This window comes from Peromyscus californicus, unplaced genomic scaffold, assembly GCF_007827085.1.
Source record: "Peromyscus californicus insignis strain IS unplaced genomic scaffold, ASM782708v3 Scaffold_4__1_contigs__length_199733344, whole genome shotgun sequence".
In the NCBI taxonomy this organism is placed as follows: Eukaryota; Metazoa; Chordata; class Mammalia; order Rodentia; family Cricetidae; genus Peromyscus; species Peromyscus californicus.
The window spans coordinates 68847173-68864114 of record NW_026294562.1 but is presented as its reverse complement, the minus strand read 5'-3'; the positions used below and the strand labels follow the sequence as shown (position 1 = coordinate 68864114).

The window sequence follows — 16942 nt, the reverse complement described above, 5'->3', positions numbered from 1 at the left end:
CAACAATCTTACAGATTTCTTTCTAAAGCTATCCCACTTATTTTTGATATTAATAAAAATCCCATTAGGTGTGATGGCTCATGCCTATCACAACACTTGAGAGGCTGGAATGGGAAGACTGCATGATTTCAAGGCCAGTCTAAGCTACATAATGAGTTCCAGGTGGGTCTAAGATAAAGAATCAGGCTGTTTTAAAATAAACAAATACCCCTATATGGTTACTATATATAAATATGGAAGTTTTAGATAGAATTCTCTTAAAGCAACCTTAACTCATCAGTACTATTCCAGTTTGCTTTCTGTTGCTATGATAAACACCATGACCAAAAAAAGTAACTTGGGGGAGGAAAGAGTTTATTTCATCCTACACTTTGTAGATCATTATCAAGGGAAACAAAAAGGAAATCAAGGCAGATGCTTAAAGCAGTAACTGTGGAGGAACACTGCTTATTGGCTTGCTCCCAGAATCATGTTCAGTCACCTTCCTTATACACTCCAGGCCCACCTGCTAGGGAATGACACCCCCACCGTGGGCTGAACCCTCCTAAGTCAATTAACAAGCAAGAAGATGCCTCCACAGACATGGCTAAAGGCCGATCTGATAGAAGCATTTCCTCAGCTGAGACTCCCTCTTCCCAGATGTGTCAGGATGACAACACACTCATATGCAGAGACACACACACAGGTGAGGGTGTATTATACTTTGCTTTAAATGGCAGGAAGTTGCCTCTCCTTTCATCAATACTGAAGGAATGGCGTTCTCTACCTTTTCAACCATGCTGCTCCATCCCCACCTCTTACTGACTCATCCCTAGAACCTTTAACTCCAGATTAGCTCACATCCTCCTAGCCTAGTCCTCCCATGGGGCAAACTGTAGTGTTCCTCCCTCATTTCCACCTAGACCTTGCCTCCATCATTGGTACTCAAGGAGGTGTTCCTGCTTACTCTCCTCCTGGCTTCCACCCTTTCACCTTGAATCTCATCTAAGTCTACTCTAGACCCCAAACTTTATTAACCCCAGCCACGTGGGTGGATGAAAATTCCTGAAATACATTCCAGGTTCCTCAGCTCTGCAGCTCAGCTATTGCAATCCTATCAGAAAGGAGACCCAGCCCCGGGTTTCCACTTTTAAAACTCCTTACCCAGTGGCTAGGTTCCTTTCCCTGACACATGGCAGTTCTCAGTCAGTGATGTGCCTTCTCCAGGGTCATCTGTGGGAGTCTAGAGACCAGTTTGTCTTTCATGACTAGAGGATAGAGGCACTACTGGCTCTAGGAGACAGAAGCCAACCATGTAACTAACACATGACTCCCAGGACAGCCAACCACCACAAAGAAAGGTCCTTTCCCCACGTCAGCGGTGTTGAAGACAAGAAACCCTGTTCCCTTCCATCCTTCCCAGGGACTTCAACCCTCACTGTCTCTTTCCACCTTTCTGCCTTCACCATTTACTGGAAGGCTGAATAAATAGCAGGGAGAGATTTCATTGGGGTTGGCCACACCCATTACAGTCAAAAAACCCTATTTCTGCCAGCACCAACATGCTGTAATACTAAAAAAAAAAAAAAAAAAAAAAACACACACACACACTCCTACCATGTAATGAAACTTCAATAACCCTTCAGATGTCTGCTTGATATGAAATTATTTCATTTACATGTGCAAGCACATATTTTCACACATACTCCTCATTCCACAAATTAAGTACCAATATTGGAAGGTTTGACATGCAGTATTAGCAATATAATTTGATTTCCTAGTGTTCTATGTAACTTTCCTCTAGGGGTGATGTGGAAACAGGATGAAGCACCACTCCCTCAAAACTCAGACCACACCTGCCTATCAGTCACCTGGAGATTTGCTAAAAGAGCTTGCAATGGATATCACTGTAGACTTCATGCTCCCTTCTGTTTGGCCCTTTCCTGGATCCTGATGGTCTTAGATCTCCCAACCCCCATGTTGCTGTGCCTACTGTGCCCTTGGTCATCATTAGGCTAGCCTTGATCTTTAGGCTGCATGGATCTGGCCCCATATGCCTTCCCTAAATTTCTACTTTCTTGGTCGCTAAATTCTTATAATAGCCCTCTATCCAAGAGGCCTTCCCTGACCACCTAAAGATGGAGTCTGTCCCCGCTTCATTCTACCCATGCACATGGACTCTTTGTAGAGTCTGCCCCCCTCTTGACAATTTACATCCACACTTATCTGCCCAACCCCTAAAGAGAACAACAGGTTTGTGTGGCTGAGTCTTTGATTTAAAGTTATATTCCCAATCCCAGAATGGAATCTAGGACATGGTGGATGCTTATTAAATGGCTTTTGAATGATCACCCCATCATCATTCCTGGGAGGGGTCTATCCTCATACTACAAAGAGATGGGGGAACTTGGCCAATCCACTCAACAGGAATACTCTGAAATTTCACTAGGTGTTTCCACTGCACATTAGCAAGTGCCAGCCCTGTAGGATGATTACAGGATAATACAACCTGGTCTCTTTTCTGTCTTGTTTTCTATTAAGAGGCCTCATCAGAATCCGCCTCTGGCTAACCTATGCCAGTGGGATTTGCAGAGCTCATAGAATTGCTAAGAAGACTGAAAACAGATTTGGCACCTGGCAGGAGCCAAGTGGGCCCCAGGGAACCTCACAGCTCAGTTAGTTATGACTTCACTGCCAAGCAGACAGGCAGGAGAGGAGGATGGTGCCAAACGGCCTTCTGTGGTTTAGACCCTCCTTATGCTAATCATTTCAGGGTCAAAGGCCCAGGAAAGGACATCCAGGGGTTACCTTGTGAACCCATTCCAAATGCACAGCAGGAAGAGGACAGATCCAGCAGAATTATCTGGCCAAGAGCTCCTTCAGCTTCCACAAGAGGAAACGGGCAACCAGATATTTTCCCAACAGGGCAGGGAGCCGTGGGTCAAGGAATCCTCGGGAAGAATCTGGCACACTTGTGAGAAATGGTGATATGTTCTGAGCAGCCAGAGACTGGAAAAGATCTTTGACCTTACCCTCCAAGTGCTGGCTGCTCATTCCTGCTGAACCTCAACCAGAGGAAGCCAGTGTGAGGATCTGAGGGGTCCTGAGAGGAGTGCCTGGAAGAAACAGAATTCCCCACAAGCTTCGCCCATGGACGCTCAGGGGATCTACCGAAGATGATGTTTGCTCATTTCCTTCCATCTCCCCAAGGCTGGCCTAGCATAAGCACTGTTCTGCAAATGTCCCAGCGGCCATGAAGCCAGAGCTGCACTCCCCGCACCCCCATATTCACATGACACAAACAGGCATCATGCAAAGGCCACCACAATGGCTTGCAGAACTCGAGCAAATGGGCCCATCAGGACACTGGGGACCCAGCAAAGGAAACAGCTCAGAACCAAGGCTTTAATAAACCTTGTTTTAATAAAATATGACTAGAATTCAGCACCCTGCTTAACTAGTATCCAGCTGCACATCCTTTGAGAAACTAGTTCCAGGAGAGAGTAAGAAGATAAAGTCCTTTCTTGTATCTGATTGGTTCCAAAATGCCTAGGAGAAATTCAGTTGGCTGACCTCAAGGTGACATTTTCTAAAAGATATCAAAGCCTCAAAATGGAGTGGGTGGGTGGCAACATGGGCATTCTCTTGAGACTCAAAATCCAACCACTTTGTTTCTTAATAGAGAGCTGTGAGAGAGTGCTAAGTCTCTTCCCAAGATGTGGGGAGGCTCGGAGAGCTCTGTTCATTGGGGCTAGCTTCTCATGGAAGGTAGCCTCAACCTCAGCAGCTCTGTTCATCTCTCATAGGAGGCAGATCCTGGAACCAGACTGTTTCTTTTCACCTTGTGTTCCTACTGTCTTGTGGGGACCATGTCTCCTGGACCCCTGTCTTCCTGACATGGAGGGAGGAAAAGTGATCATCTAGATGGAAAACTGTAGGCTCCCAACCTCCACTAAGCTCAAGGGTGCTAGACACTTGGGATCAGTTCAGGAAAACTTACAGCTTGCCTTCTCTGTGAAAGGCTTGTTACCAGGAAGATACATCTTCCCTTGGTTTCACATGTGTTCTCCCAACTTAAAAAGCGATTACCACACCTTTGATTTCACAATTAAAATGGACCGGTAGGGAGAAATAATGATTGATCTCTGAACTATTGTGCTGATCTGTTGAAAGTGCTGCAGTGTGCCTGGAGCAGAAGCCCTGCATCGCAGGGATCAATAACCTGAGCTATATTGGTGCAATGGCTGCAGGCTTCCCGGGTAGGCTGATACTGGCAATTAAAGAAACGGGTCAACTTTAAAAGTGTTTCACCATGAGCACATAACCTTGATTTGTAAGTAAAAGTGTACCTGTCCTTGGGGCTGTCACAACTTCTCAATTCTTCTGACTGTCTGCGAGTGTAGTTCCATCTCACAGCTACCTGGGTGCTACAATAATGGCCATTCCACTACATCAAATGAAGGCTCAGAAGCCTGGCAGGGCCATATAGGAATGAGGATTTTTCTAAAAAGAATAATGGGCATAAGAAGTGGTTTAAAATCCTAAGGTGTGGTCCCACTGTGGCATGTCCAGTGGGTGGCTCGAAGACCTTTGCTATGGTCCACCTTGATGGACAGCAACGCGATGACATTGACTTACGGAGCATGGGGACCCCAGGGCAGCCCTGGAAGAGAGCAGCTTCTTTTTGTCTCTATGATTCATGCCTCCAGCCCAGAACTTGCTCCAGAGTGATTTGATTTTGTTTATTTGCTTGTTTGCTTGCTTGCTCGATTGATTGATTGTTTTAAAGTTGATGCTTAGATCCAGAGAGATCAACTGTTAGGGAAAAAAAATCACTCCTACTTCATTCTGACCTCTCGGCAGTTCAAGGTAGAGGATTTGAGATCAACAGGCAAGGGTGTGTGCTTTCATTTCTCTTGATGGGCACCACCCACTTCATGTCAGAGTGAGAATATACCTGGTTCATTTAACAAGGTAATGAACTAGAGTTCCCTGACTATGGGGCCTGCTCATTCTCTTTGTCAGAAACAATACGTATGTCTTGGGAAAACTCATGGAATGACATCCAATCTAGAGGGTATAAGTCTGTTCCTAACATGAAGATGAGTCACTCGATGTGACTGGTGGAAATCCCTTCATCTGGCAGTGAGGAATCCTCATTTCCAGTCCTGGTTCTCATTCCTAGGGTGGTTACTCATCTACTCTGTGGCTTAGGGACTTTGGTCAAAGTGGACAAGCAAATTTCAATGAAGATCACTTTGTCTTTGATATCCCTGAGACCTCCAGATGCCCATTTATGGTAGGAAATGCAAAATGCCAAAGTGTATGCCTTGTTTACTTATGTATTTTCAAGACCCTACCCAAAGTTGGTACCTATTAGATGTTGGATGGATGTGTGGATGGATGGATGAGTAGAAAAGTGTGGGGGTGGGTAGGTGGATGGATGGGTGGATAGGTGGGTGGGTGGAATTAGGAGACTGCATGCTGCATTGAATATTTTTTGTGGGTTCTTTATTTGTGAAGAATTCTAGGACTCCTGCTGAGGCCTCTTTGTGTATTTTGACTGTGAATGGAAAACTAAGCAGAGCCCAGGGTATAGTGACAACCTTGCTAGGGGTAAGCCTCAAGCAAGTAGATGCTTTCCACTGGTTTAGCTTTTTAGCAGTCAGAGCAATTTGAATGAGTAATTTGAATCTGCTTTGCTTAGTGAGCAATTCTGGTGGCAGCTGTCATCTCTGCAGTCATGTCGTCCACCTGTTCCTACAGCTTCTTAGAGGCCAGGTTCACCTGTCTACCCTACCACGCATCCTTGACTTCCTCATTGGCAGAGGTCATCTGGTCGCCTGTGTCATCACAAGGGGCTGGGCTCTGAGCTATTCTGTTTCTTCTAAACACTGTGCTCCTTTGTTTCCCTACCCCGGCTGTGTAGGTAGCCATTTGCTCTGCCCTGTGGCCCACCTTGGCTTCAAAGACACCTGTGGATAGCCCTTCTGTAAGCATCTAGGATCTTGAGCTAGAGAGAGAGATCCATCAGTAAAGTAGCTGCCATGCAATCATGAGGACCTGAATTCAGTCCTCAGAAGCTAGGTTTAAAAAAAAATGCCAGAGATGGCAGTGCACACTTATAATCTCAGCAGTAGTGAGGGAGAGATGAGAGAATCCCTAGGACTCACTGAATAGCCAGCCTAGACTGCTTAGCAAGCTCTAGGCCAATGAGAGATTCTGTCTCGAAGAAACAAGATGGACAGCTGAGATGTCAACACCTAATATTGATCTTTGGCCTCTGCAAACAAGTGTGCACATGGACATGGTCTCCACAAAAACATGTGTGTGTACACACACACACACACACACACACACACACACACACTACACACACACACACACACTACACATGTATCACAAGGATATCTGGGGTCTTAAATGAACTCCTTGTGACACCGCCAATGGACAAATTAAAATTCCAAACACAGCCAGTGTTCTATACAATTACATTCTCCTCCTCAGAACTGGAAGGCAGAACAGCCTTCAAACGTGCCATTTAGGGCCCTAACTGCTCGTGAATGATGAAGGCTGACTACTGCCGCATTAATCTCCCATCATTGACCTCTTCCTGCTTTAATTGTAAAGGGTGAAAACTCTTACGACAGCAGCTTCTTATGAACTAACTTCATCTTTTTGGTGAGGGAACAAGAAGCCCAGCTTACCCCGGCTAATAGGATGACACAGGCAGATACCCCCCTGGCAAGAATTTCTCATGAGCGGTGTCTGATGGACACATCCTAATGAAGGGAAAGCAGCTGGCCAGGAACTGTGCCCTTGGCACCCTTGAGTGAGGCCTCATGCACAACACATCTCAATTATCAAGAATGCCTGTGCAGAGACAAATGGCAGGTGTGGAAGCAAGAACAGGGGATGGACCTTCCAGCTGTCTGACAGATGTGGACCTCTAAAGAGATCTATTCTTTATGCAGAGACTTGAAAGGGGGGGGGGAGTTTTCAAAGTAATTTTAAATTCTGCACACTTAAATGTTGAGTTAAACTTGATGGAGGGAGGATGCTCATGTGAGATTTGTGAGGAGATAGGTTTGTGAGCACTGTGGCAGTCCATGCTTTGTATTCCGTGTGGATGCAGCAACCCTCTCCATTAGGAAGTCCATAACCACACTTAGTATTCAGTAGAGACAGGAGCCAGCAGCACTATAAAGCACTGTCCAGGGATGGGGCCAGACAGAGCAGGCCTTGATGAATGCTGGCTGCTGGGAAAGTTAAACATGCTGGAGGTCTCCAGTACCCAGGAGTCATCCATGAACTTCATAGACAAGCCTTGCTTTTATATCCTTTAATCTTTCTCTCTCCCTCTCTCCCCCTCTCCATCCTTCTCCCTTTCTCTCATGCATGCGTGTGTGTGTGTGTGTGTGTGTGTGTGTGTGTGTGTGTGTGTGTGTGTGTGTGTTGACATGTACCTCTATGTTTTTGTGCATGTGTGGAGATCAGAGGAAAACCCTAGGTGTTGGTCCTCACCTTTCTCTTTATTGGAGACCATCTGCCAGGCTAGCTGGCCCATGAGTTTCTGAGGATTCTCCTGTTTCTGCCTCACATCTCACTGTGGGAACACAAATATCCTGGGAACACAGGCTCACAGACATACACTGACACCTCCAGAATTATGTGGGTCCTGAGGATCTGAACTCAAGCCCTCACTTCACAATCACTGAGCCATCTACCCAGACCCCAACTTCTCTTTTATCTTGCAAACATTCCTTAGAGATTTCTCCTAAATTAGAACATGTGACACTTTGCAGATTTCTTTCCTTTCAAAACACAGATAATAAAACCATCTACTGCTGGAGGGTGGTGGCACTCGTCTTTAATCCCAGTACTTGGGAAGCAGAGCCAGGTGGGTCTCTGTGAGGCCAGCCTGGTCTACAGAGCAAGTTCCAGGGCAGGCTCCAAAGCTACACAGAGAAACCCTGTCTTGGAAAAAAAAAAAAAAGGAAAAAAGAAATAAAACCATCCACTGTGTACATTGCACTATGCAGGAAGTCCTATGCCAGGGCGACCTCATTTTATTCGCACCGTGTCCCTGGCTTGCAGAGAGCACTATTGCTCCATTTTGACAAGAAGGTCTAAGAGATTTTTACCCTCTGACGCACCTACCAGCCTGCCACTCGATGTTCCTGCAGGAGACAATGCACCAACACAGCCCAAACCCTACCAGGTACTGAGTCACAAAGATGCTGGTGAAGCAGATGAGAGCAGCATGATACGGTCACTGGGGGTGAGCTGAGGGGCTGGGGGTGAGAGCAGAGGAGGAAGGAGAGACAAGCGGCTCTGATGTGATGGCCTGCGCTAAGCTCTGATACGGAACAGAGGGAATGTGGAGCTAGAGATGGTGTGAGCCAGGAGTCGGGAGAGGAATGTGGAGGGAGGGAGGGAGAAGAGAAAGAGAAGAACCACGGCATGGGCTCCTGTCTCTCTCATGGGTCCTCTGACATAATCAGATCTCCAAGGCCACACGGAGCCTGGGCTGTCTCTGGTACCCGCTACAATCCTCCAGATTTACCTGCCCCCACCCCTAATCCTCATATGTTAAAACAACTGACCTGGCACCAGCCCACAGTTCATCTAGCAAGTTGTCCTGCCCTTCCATGCCCTTCCTCTCCACCTCTCTCCTAACCTCTCGCTTCTCCAAACAGCACAAACCAAATGCTTCAGAAAAGAAGACAATCCTGGTAACACCCCACAAGCGTATGTACTGTTTTGGCTGGTGAGGATACTGACCTCAAGAAATGCTAGTTTAAAAACCAGTAATTATGATGACTCAGGATCAAAGCTACAGCAAGCCTTCTGACCATCAGGGTCTGAGGTCGTCGCATGTCTAAAAGCAAGGACATTATTCCTTGACCCAAACTCTAACTGGTGCACAGAGTCCACATCCTAAAATCTACTCCACCCTTACACTGTCTATTTTCCTTACTCCCACCCCCAAACACACACCAGGAAACAAATCTAGGCCTTTAATCACCCTCACAGATTACCTCCTAAATCTCAAAAGAAGAACAAATCAAACCTAAGCATATAAGAAGCATCATGAAAAGCCACATTCAGAGTGGAGTGGGGAGCTGGGCTCATGCCAACATGAGTAAGAAGGCTCTAGAAGAAACCATAGCTGCATATCATTAATGCAAAGCTTTTGGAGACTGGAAAAGGAAGAGAATTTTAAAAGCACAGACTTATCATGAATGATGGCTCTGTCCATCTGGCAGCTAAAATCCCAGAGCACATCTCCACCACCTCTACACCTGTTAGGGAAGCCCTCCACCCATGAAGAGGGAAATATTGTATAATATGAGCTCTGGCTTGAGGCTCTGAGGTGCCCAGGAAAATACACAATAAAGTGACATGTGCTTCAGAAAATGGTATACAGATCCATAAGGAAGAGGGATATGACTGGTCAAATGGACTGCCCACGGTGATAAATTATATGGTCCATGGGGGCTCCAGGTTAACTATGGGACATCTCCACATTAAAAAAAAAGCCAGTCAGTTCTTATTCAAATGGCCCATTCTTTCCTTAGAGTGCTGTAATGGGCAGTTTGCAAAGCATGCCATTGGATGGCCATATTCTTTAGAGGCAAAGGCCCACTTGAGGCAAGGCTCACTGACCCCTTTAGCCTGAGCCCATCTGCTTTCATCTGTTTCATCCATTGGCTTCACATGAGGGCATGCTTTCAAAAAGACTTCATTTAAAAATAACATACACTGCTTTAGGGAAAGTCAGCCCTCTGTAATCTGTGCCCACCTCAAATGGTTAAGGCAGTTTTCAGAAAACAGAAACATCACAGCAGAATCTTAAAATACTACTCGGGAGCTTTCCTCTCTATACAGAAGTCAGAGGCAGGGTGTCAAATACCAGTCAGAGGAACATTACAGAAGGTTTTATAATCATGTTTCCTTGTGTGCCCAAGGTAGGCATATGACATAAGACCAAGGCTTTTTTAAAGACCCATGGCACCTATGAATGGGAAGCCAGATCGTCCCTGTCTCTTGCTCAAACAAGGGGATACAGTCTGTCTCTGGACACGTGACATCACTGGGTCATCAAATTTTGGCAGCTACAAAGGAGTATAGCCTCTTGTGCTACTTCCATTGACAAGCTCTCTCTTGGCCAGACTCAGGGCTTCCTGCATAGTCCGTTCCCCCCCCTCCCCCCTCCATGTGCCACTTGACACCAGTCACCTGCACAGGTAGAGGGACTTGGACCTCACAAGAGCAAGGGTTGCAGGCAGAAGGGTACTTTCCTCCAAAGCAGCATGCTCGCATCAGTCCCCAGATGTAATACAAGTCAGGAGCGCCTGGTGCACAGTAGAAGCACTGAGGGTTTGGTTTCATCTGAAGCTCACTTGACTGGTGACTTAACCCCCTCTGACTCTGTCACAGCTCAACTGCCCAGTAAATGTTCTTTTTGTCCTGGCAAGCTGGATACTACTGTGACTGCTAGATTGCACATGACAATGGGTTTCAAATGCATTAGATCCCATGTGTTGCTTTAAGTTAATGTTGCATTTATTTATGGGGGAAAAAACTCTCTCCTTAAATGGCCAACTGGGTAAGAAAAAAAATCCCACTTTGGTTCATAACCAAGTCCATTCTTTCTGCATCTTATTAACAACGTTTCACTCATACAAGCAGTTTCTACCCATCAGGGTCCATGTGAATTTGGAGGTTCACATGCCTCCTTGTGCAGGTTCACCCTGATAACACACAGTTCTAGAAAGGGTATGTGACTTCCAGTAATTACTTGTGCCATTTTTCTCTGACCAGAGTTGGGTGTCTTGTCAGGCTATCCCATAATGCCAGAGCATGAATTCTCTCTCACCTCTGACCTGAAGAGGATATGGGTAAGACATCCCTTTATTAAACACTATTCTGCATGACTCTTCTCCACAATACAATGGTAGTCACAAGACTAGCAACTGTTACCCCTTTCGTTCTTAAAAATGCGAGAGCCGGTGAGCCTATGGACTAGTCACTTTCCTAGGTGCTGTGACAAAATTGCTAACTGAATCCTAAAGAAGGAAGGATGTAATTTGGCTCATGATTTAAGAAAGGATGCAGTCTATCATGTCAGGGACAGTGATGGCAAGGGTGTGATTCAACTGGTCACATTCCACCCACAATTAGGAAGCAGAGAGAAGGTAGGAAGTAAAGGCTGCACTATCAAATCTCAGACCTGTTCCCAGTGACCCACTTCTTCCAGCAAGGCTTCCCCAGCTAAAGGTTCCACAACCTTCCCAAACAGCGCCACCAGCTGGGAGCCAAGTGTACAACAATAAGCCTGTGCGGAACACTTCACGTTCTAACCGCGATATTCCAGAAGACGTGGAGTAGGGATTTTAGCAGGGACCTTCATGGTAAGAAGATGGGCTCTGCCCCTGTAGGTTCAGATACTGTAGGTTCTGGGTGGGGCTTGGAGACCCTTATGTTGTGAGCTTTACTGATGGTTCAGGTTCATCTTCCCTGGGTAGGAACTACTCTGAGGCCAGAAGCAGCTCACCATGCAATTTTTAAGAGATCTTGACTCTATGCTGAGTGGCACAGAGCTGCTACTCAATAGTGCCCTCGGGCTTCTCAGTGATGCTTCCCTGAAGAAACAGCCCAGAGAGCAGTCTGTCCCTCAGGACACTCCCTGATCAGAGGCACCTCCCTAACACCTGGGGCAAGGCAGAACTTGTGTGCTTCAGGGAGAACATGAATTGAAATTATAGATAGAAAGCAGGCACACAGCTTGAACCTGTGATCCCACCACTTGGAAAACTGAGGCAGGAAGGCTACCACAAGTCCAGGGTCAGCTTGGGCTACACAGTTAAGTTCCAGACTATCCTGGGCTACACAATGAGGTCTTGTCTCAAGACAACAAAAAAGCTGTTTGCTGGTTGGTTGTTGTGTTTTACAAAAGGAAGAGAAAGAAAGAAATTGCAGAGAAAAGTTCTAGCCTTTTAAGAATGAAAGGCAGTGGCCCTCATGGCCTGGCGGCCTCAGGCCAGCTCTTGGTAAGGTGCCATGGCCACATCCCTTCATCTTCCCAAAGCAGCAGCAAGCTTTGGTGAGTTCAAGAGAAAACACTGAAGCCTCTGACGGCAGCTCTGCCTGGCAGGAAGCTGGGACTGGGAAGCAGAGGCGAGCTCTGCATAGAACAGGATTTTACCAATTATTCTTAAATTAGATTATGTACTAGGTGATAAAGGCCAAGACAAAGCTACAGAGAGAAACTCTCACAGGGCGGAGAGAACTGCTAACTGTACTATTTATAGAGGAGTGTGATACAACCGAAAACCAAGGCTCAGGCAGCCAGTAGGTAGAATTCAGGAAGGGACACAGCCGTCATGATTCTTCACGACACAGCAGATAGGGCTGTCACACAGTCCTGGGTGACAGGGATGCGTCCTTTCCAGTAAATGGCCTACCTCAGTGGGTACAATAAGCTCACATGTGTCTCCTCGGGCTGTCTGTGGGTAGCAGCAGCAGATATTTCTTCTAAGGGATCAGAAAAGCAGGGACACCCCCCCCACACCAGAACAAGGTGGGCACTGCACAGAGGAAGTACCCAGCAGACTTAAATCAGCCCCCATCCCTGTTGACAAAGCGGGCCAACACACAGTCAGGTGCCTCTTAACAAGTGTGTAAAAAAATCTTGGAGAAACCTAAAAGCAGGTGTTTTCCAAAAGCAGATGTTTTCCCTGCCAGACTCTGCACCACTGTCACACAGTCAGGTTCCCTCCCTGCTCATCTATGAGACTTGGGCTTCAATAAAATCCCCTCACATAGAAATGGCTCCAAGAAGCTGCCTGATATCAATCCTGCCGATTAATCTATTAAATAACTTCTACACATCAGTAGACATAGCAAGGAAGAAAGGGAGGTACCTTGTCCTCGGTTCCCACAGTACTGAAGGCAGGATGATCAATGGACAAGATAAACCAGGAGATGCTGCCCAAAACTGTGGAAGAAAAATAAAACTCCCTGGAGAAGCTGAGCAGGGGCTGTGAGGCAGCGGACCCCCTGCACACAGAGAGAGATGGTGGTGGGAACTGCAATGGGATTGCAGTTATGGAGAAATGGGACAGTACTCCTCAAAGCAGAAGCAAAGGTTTGTGTGTAGTGTGGATTACTGTTCCACTCATACAGAGCCAAAACCATCATTGGAAAGATGGTAAGACTCTGTTCTTAGGAGAGCTGGGCAGAGAAACCATTATTCTCCTCGTTTAAGGGAACTACTACAGAGACTTGATCCCTCTCATTCATCACAGACCCACCCTTTTAAAACTGCCAGTTGTAAAGGTCAGCCCTAATTGATCAGGAGGCGGGAAATTCATGCCACCTTCACCCTGCTTTCCTCCCTAAGCCACCAGAATCCGTAATGGCGAGTTCAGGCAACCTCCATCTGTTCCCTTCACAGACATTGCTGCTAACCTGTTTTCCCAGGTGTGCTCCAGCTAGGCTACTGACTCCCCACCACCCCTTCCTAACACCTGCAGCCTTGCCTGCAGCCAGGCCACAGGGCGATGAGTGAGGGACAGGACAAAGGGACTCTTCTAGAACATGGAGAACTGGACTTTGGAAGGGACTTCCCACCGCCTTCTGATTTTAAAAGCAGATGTGAATTTGGGTAGAAATAGTCATCTTTCCCACATTCTTTCTCCCTTCGTGTTCAGATCCTATTAATCATAGGAAACTGAAATGCTACTCAAGCCAACAGATTCTCAAGGTCTTGCCAAGAAGGCAATTTAACCATAAAGCTTCAACTCTCCGCCCTCGCATGATGGAAATTCACATGAGTGAATGAGTAGTTACATGGTGCTAATGGGGATGCAGAAATGAAGATCCCAAGCTGTATTACTTGAGTCTTCCTGACAGCACCAAGACCTTGCTAGCCTATGGTCCAGTACCCTGATCAAGCTCTTACAGCAGGGGCTACCCCCTCATCGATGAGCTTTAGAGCAACCCCACAGAGACGAAAAATCTTATGCTCAACCATCTCAGGAACCCAAGAAATGAGGAAATGGCAGGGCCTTCCATAAGGTGAAATCCGATTGATGGCTAAGTCCCCCGTTGGCATGAGAGATGTCTCAACTAGAAAAGCACACTCAAGAATGCTGGTCTCTTCCTACCTACACATGTGGACTCCATGGTTCACAGCCCTACACACTTCCCAGCTCCCGTTTTCTCCTGTGTTCTTCTCAGCTGCTTTTCTGGTGCTTCCTCAGCCAAGCTGTGCAAGAAAGTAACCTAAGCCAACGAGATGGCACCCCGAGTAGGTATGCATGCCGCCAAGCCTGACAATATGAGTTTGATCCCCAGAATGAGAGTCAACTCTTATCAGTTAGCCCTGACCTATTCACATGCACCAGCACAAGCATGCCCCTCCATACATAGACAGACAAATACATTTTTACAAAATTCTATAACCCTACCTTACACACTACATCAAGCTGCCCCCATTTTCTGGACATCTAGAGCAGATGTCGCATTGACTTCTGCATATGTGACCTTTGAGCTTATTCTCAACTCTTGCCCCATCTCTCGCCCATACACCTAAACAACTCTCCTCAGAACCCCTGCTTACAGCCTCCATCACAAAGGACATTCTTAAGAGATGAGAAATGTGTAAGCCAGCTCATTATTCTTACTTAAACTTTACTCAACTTGTAGACTTTGAACCTGACTGCAAATTATATCCCGAAACACTTTTGTGACTTCAAAATCAGATGCCTAACTACTGTAAAGCCACCTAAGGGTGATTCTTTCTAGAGAAAAACACACTCACTCCTGGGTGGCTACTCTTATTTTCTTAATTAAACCCAACTTTGCTTCATACTGACTGTGGTGGTTTGTATGAGACATATTCCCCCCCATACCCCCATAGGCTCATGTGTCTGAAGACCCAGTCCAGCAGATGTGCTATTTTGAGGACGCTATGGAACCTTTAAGAGGTGGAGCCTTACTGAACAAAGTGCATTGCTGGGGGAGGGCTTTGAGAGTTCATAGCCCATCCCACTTCCGTTCACTCTCTCTGCTTCATATCTGTGGTTAAAGATGTGATTTCTCAGTCTCCTACTCTGGCTGTCTAGGCCTTCTCCACCATTATAGACTCTAGCCCTCTGGAACCATAAACCAAAACAAATTATTTCTTATATAAGTCACTTTTGGTCACCTAGTGTTTTAACACAGAGACAAAAAGCAATTCACACACTGACTCATTGCAAAATTATTTTCTGTGATATCAGTCAAGATCCTGGCCCTATCTAAGCAGAGACCTCTAAGGTGAACTCCTCAGGCTGCACAGCCAGTATCTCAGGCTGTGTTTTCCCCTTCCACTGATACACCCAGAATGTCTTGGTCACATTTTCTGCAGCCTGGACCATCAAACCCCCATCTGGAGCCATCACAGTCTTGGTTGCTCTGGAGCAGCATCCTCGATGGAAAGCCTAATTAGCTCCTCCAGAGATGACCCATTTCTGAGATATAGTACCACAGGCACACACTTCAGTTACCCAGTGTGATTGCTCTCACAGCCACCATGGCTGTCCTGGCGACAATGCATCACTCCTCTCAATGTCACTGAACTCCCTGGAGCTGCCGATGGCCAGCTCTGCTTCCAGGGATGGCATTTGCTGTCCAGGCAGATTCATCCATCAACAGAGGCATGCTCTCACTCCGGGCAGCATCTTGGCTACATTTTCATATGTTCCCAAACTAAATAGCTGCCGTTATTAAAGAACAAGCGGCAAAGGACACTCTGGGGGCTTCCAGGGAGGATTAAGTATGAAGGCTTCTTTCTAATAACATTTTTGTCTTGGGTTGACTATGCTGGTCAGGGAAGACATTCCGGTGCCTGATATCGTTTATATGGTCAGGCAGTAGCAGATAATGGAAAGAAAAGAGATATATGGAGACAGACAGACAGATATGATATGTAATGCACATGCATATATATGCACACATTTCTACACAAACATATACCTACTTTGCATCTCTAGCTATTCATGTGCCATGCTTATGAATTAAGATTAAAATGAGGATTCAGAAACATAATTTGCAACATTAAAATATTCTTTTAAAATTTGTTTTTGCTTGTGTCTCTGAATTGAATATTTTATTAACCCAGTAGTCTTATTATTCAGGACCATCAGAACATTTGACCTAAATCCATATGATTTCTACCAGGAAGGCAGTAGAGATGAGCTCTTCTCACATAATTTATATTAGCAGACTTCATAAACATTATGAACTGTAACCGTCTCACCTCCTGTTTTTACAAGGTAGTGACTCTGAGTTTAAGCCTCATAAAAATGATTTACAGCCATACGGTTATTATTCCTACATCTAAGCCACACCCAGCACATTCTGAGAATGTTGCCCATTTGCCCTGTTGCTCAGTCCTGGTAGAATCTGAGTCTGCGCTGGCCTGGCTCTGTACACTAAACTGTGGTGCCCTGTGCTCACCATAGGTTCCAGAGGTGCCACTTGGGGTGACCACTGCTTTGTTGGTTTCTCAGAGACTGCCAGCCTGAAAGCCTGAAGGCTAGACCTTCCAATCAACCACTTAGCTAGCACCTCATATTAATAAGACAGAGGAAGGGAGAGGAGGGGAGAGGAGGGCGGGGGAGCGGGGAGGATCTGAGAGGCTCAGTCTTTACCTGCTTTTGAAAGAGTTTCATTTCTTTCCCAGGCAGAGTCATCGTTGGGGGATGAGAAAAGTCGACTGTTCATCTGGAAAACAACAGAAACTTTTCCAGTTCTCTGTTTTTGTTTTTTGGTTTTGTTTTGTTTTGTTTTGTTTTCTGATCAATAGCACACATCCGAGTGCTGGGAAGACGGCTGACTGGGAAAAGCAGCTGCTGTGTAAGCCTGACAACCTGAGTCAGATCCCCACAATACATGCTCAGCTGAGCACGGG

At 46.2% G+C, this 16942-nt stretch overlaps 1 protein-coding gene across 9 annotated transcripts in view; it reads right to left on the bottom strand.

Moving 5' to 3' along the window:
* The window catches only part of CUNH10orf90 (chromosome unknown C10orf90 homolog), a 232846-nt gene that overhangs the window by 191198 nt on the left and 24706 nt on the right, over positions 1-16942 (bottom strand). For 7 of the 9 annotated variants that reach the window (XM_052711888.1, XM_052711889.1, XM_052711895.1 and 4 more), the window contains one exon: positions 16683-16755. The exons of 1 other annotated variant lie outside the window; for it this stretch is intronic. In XM_052711888.1, coding sequence (XP_052567848.1) covers positions 16683-16755 — 73 coding nt within the window. Of the gene's footprint in view, positions 1-16682; positions 16756-16942 lie in introns of those variants that run through there. One more of the 9 variants, XM_052711893.1, reaches the window with a different exon arrangement.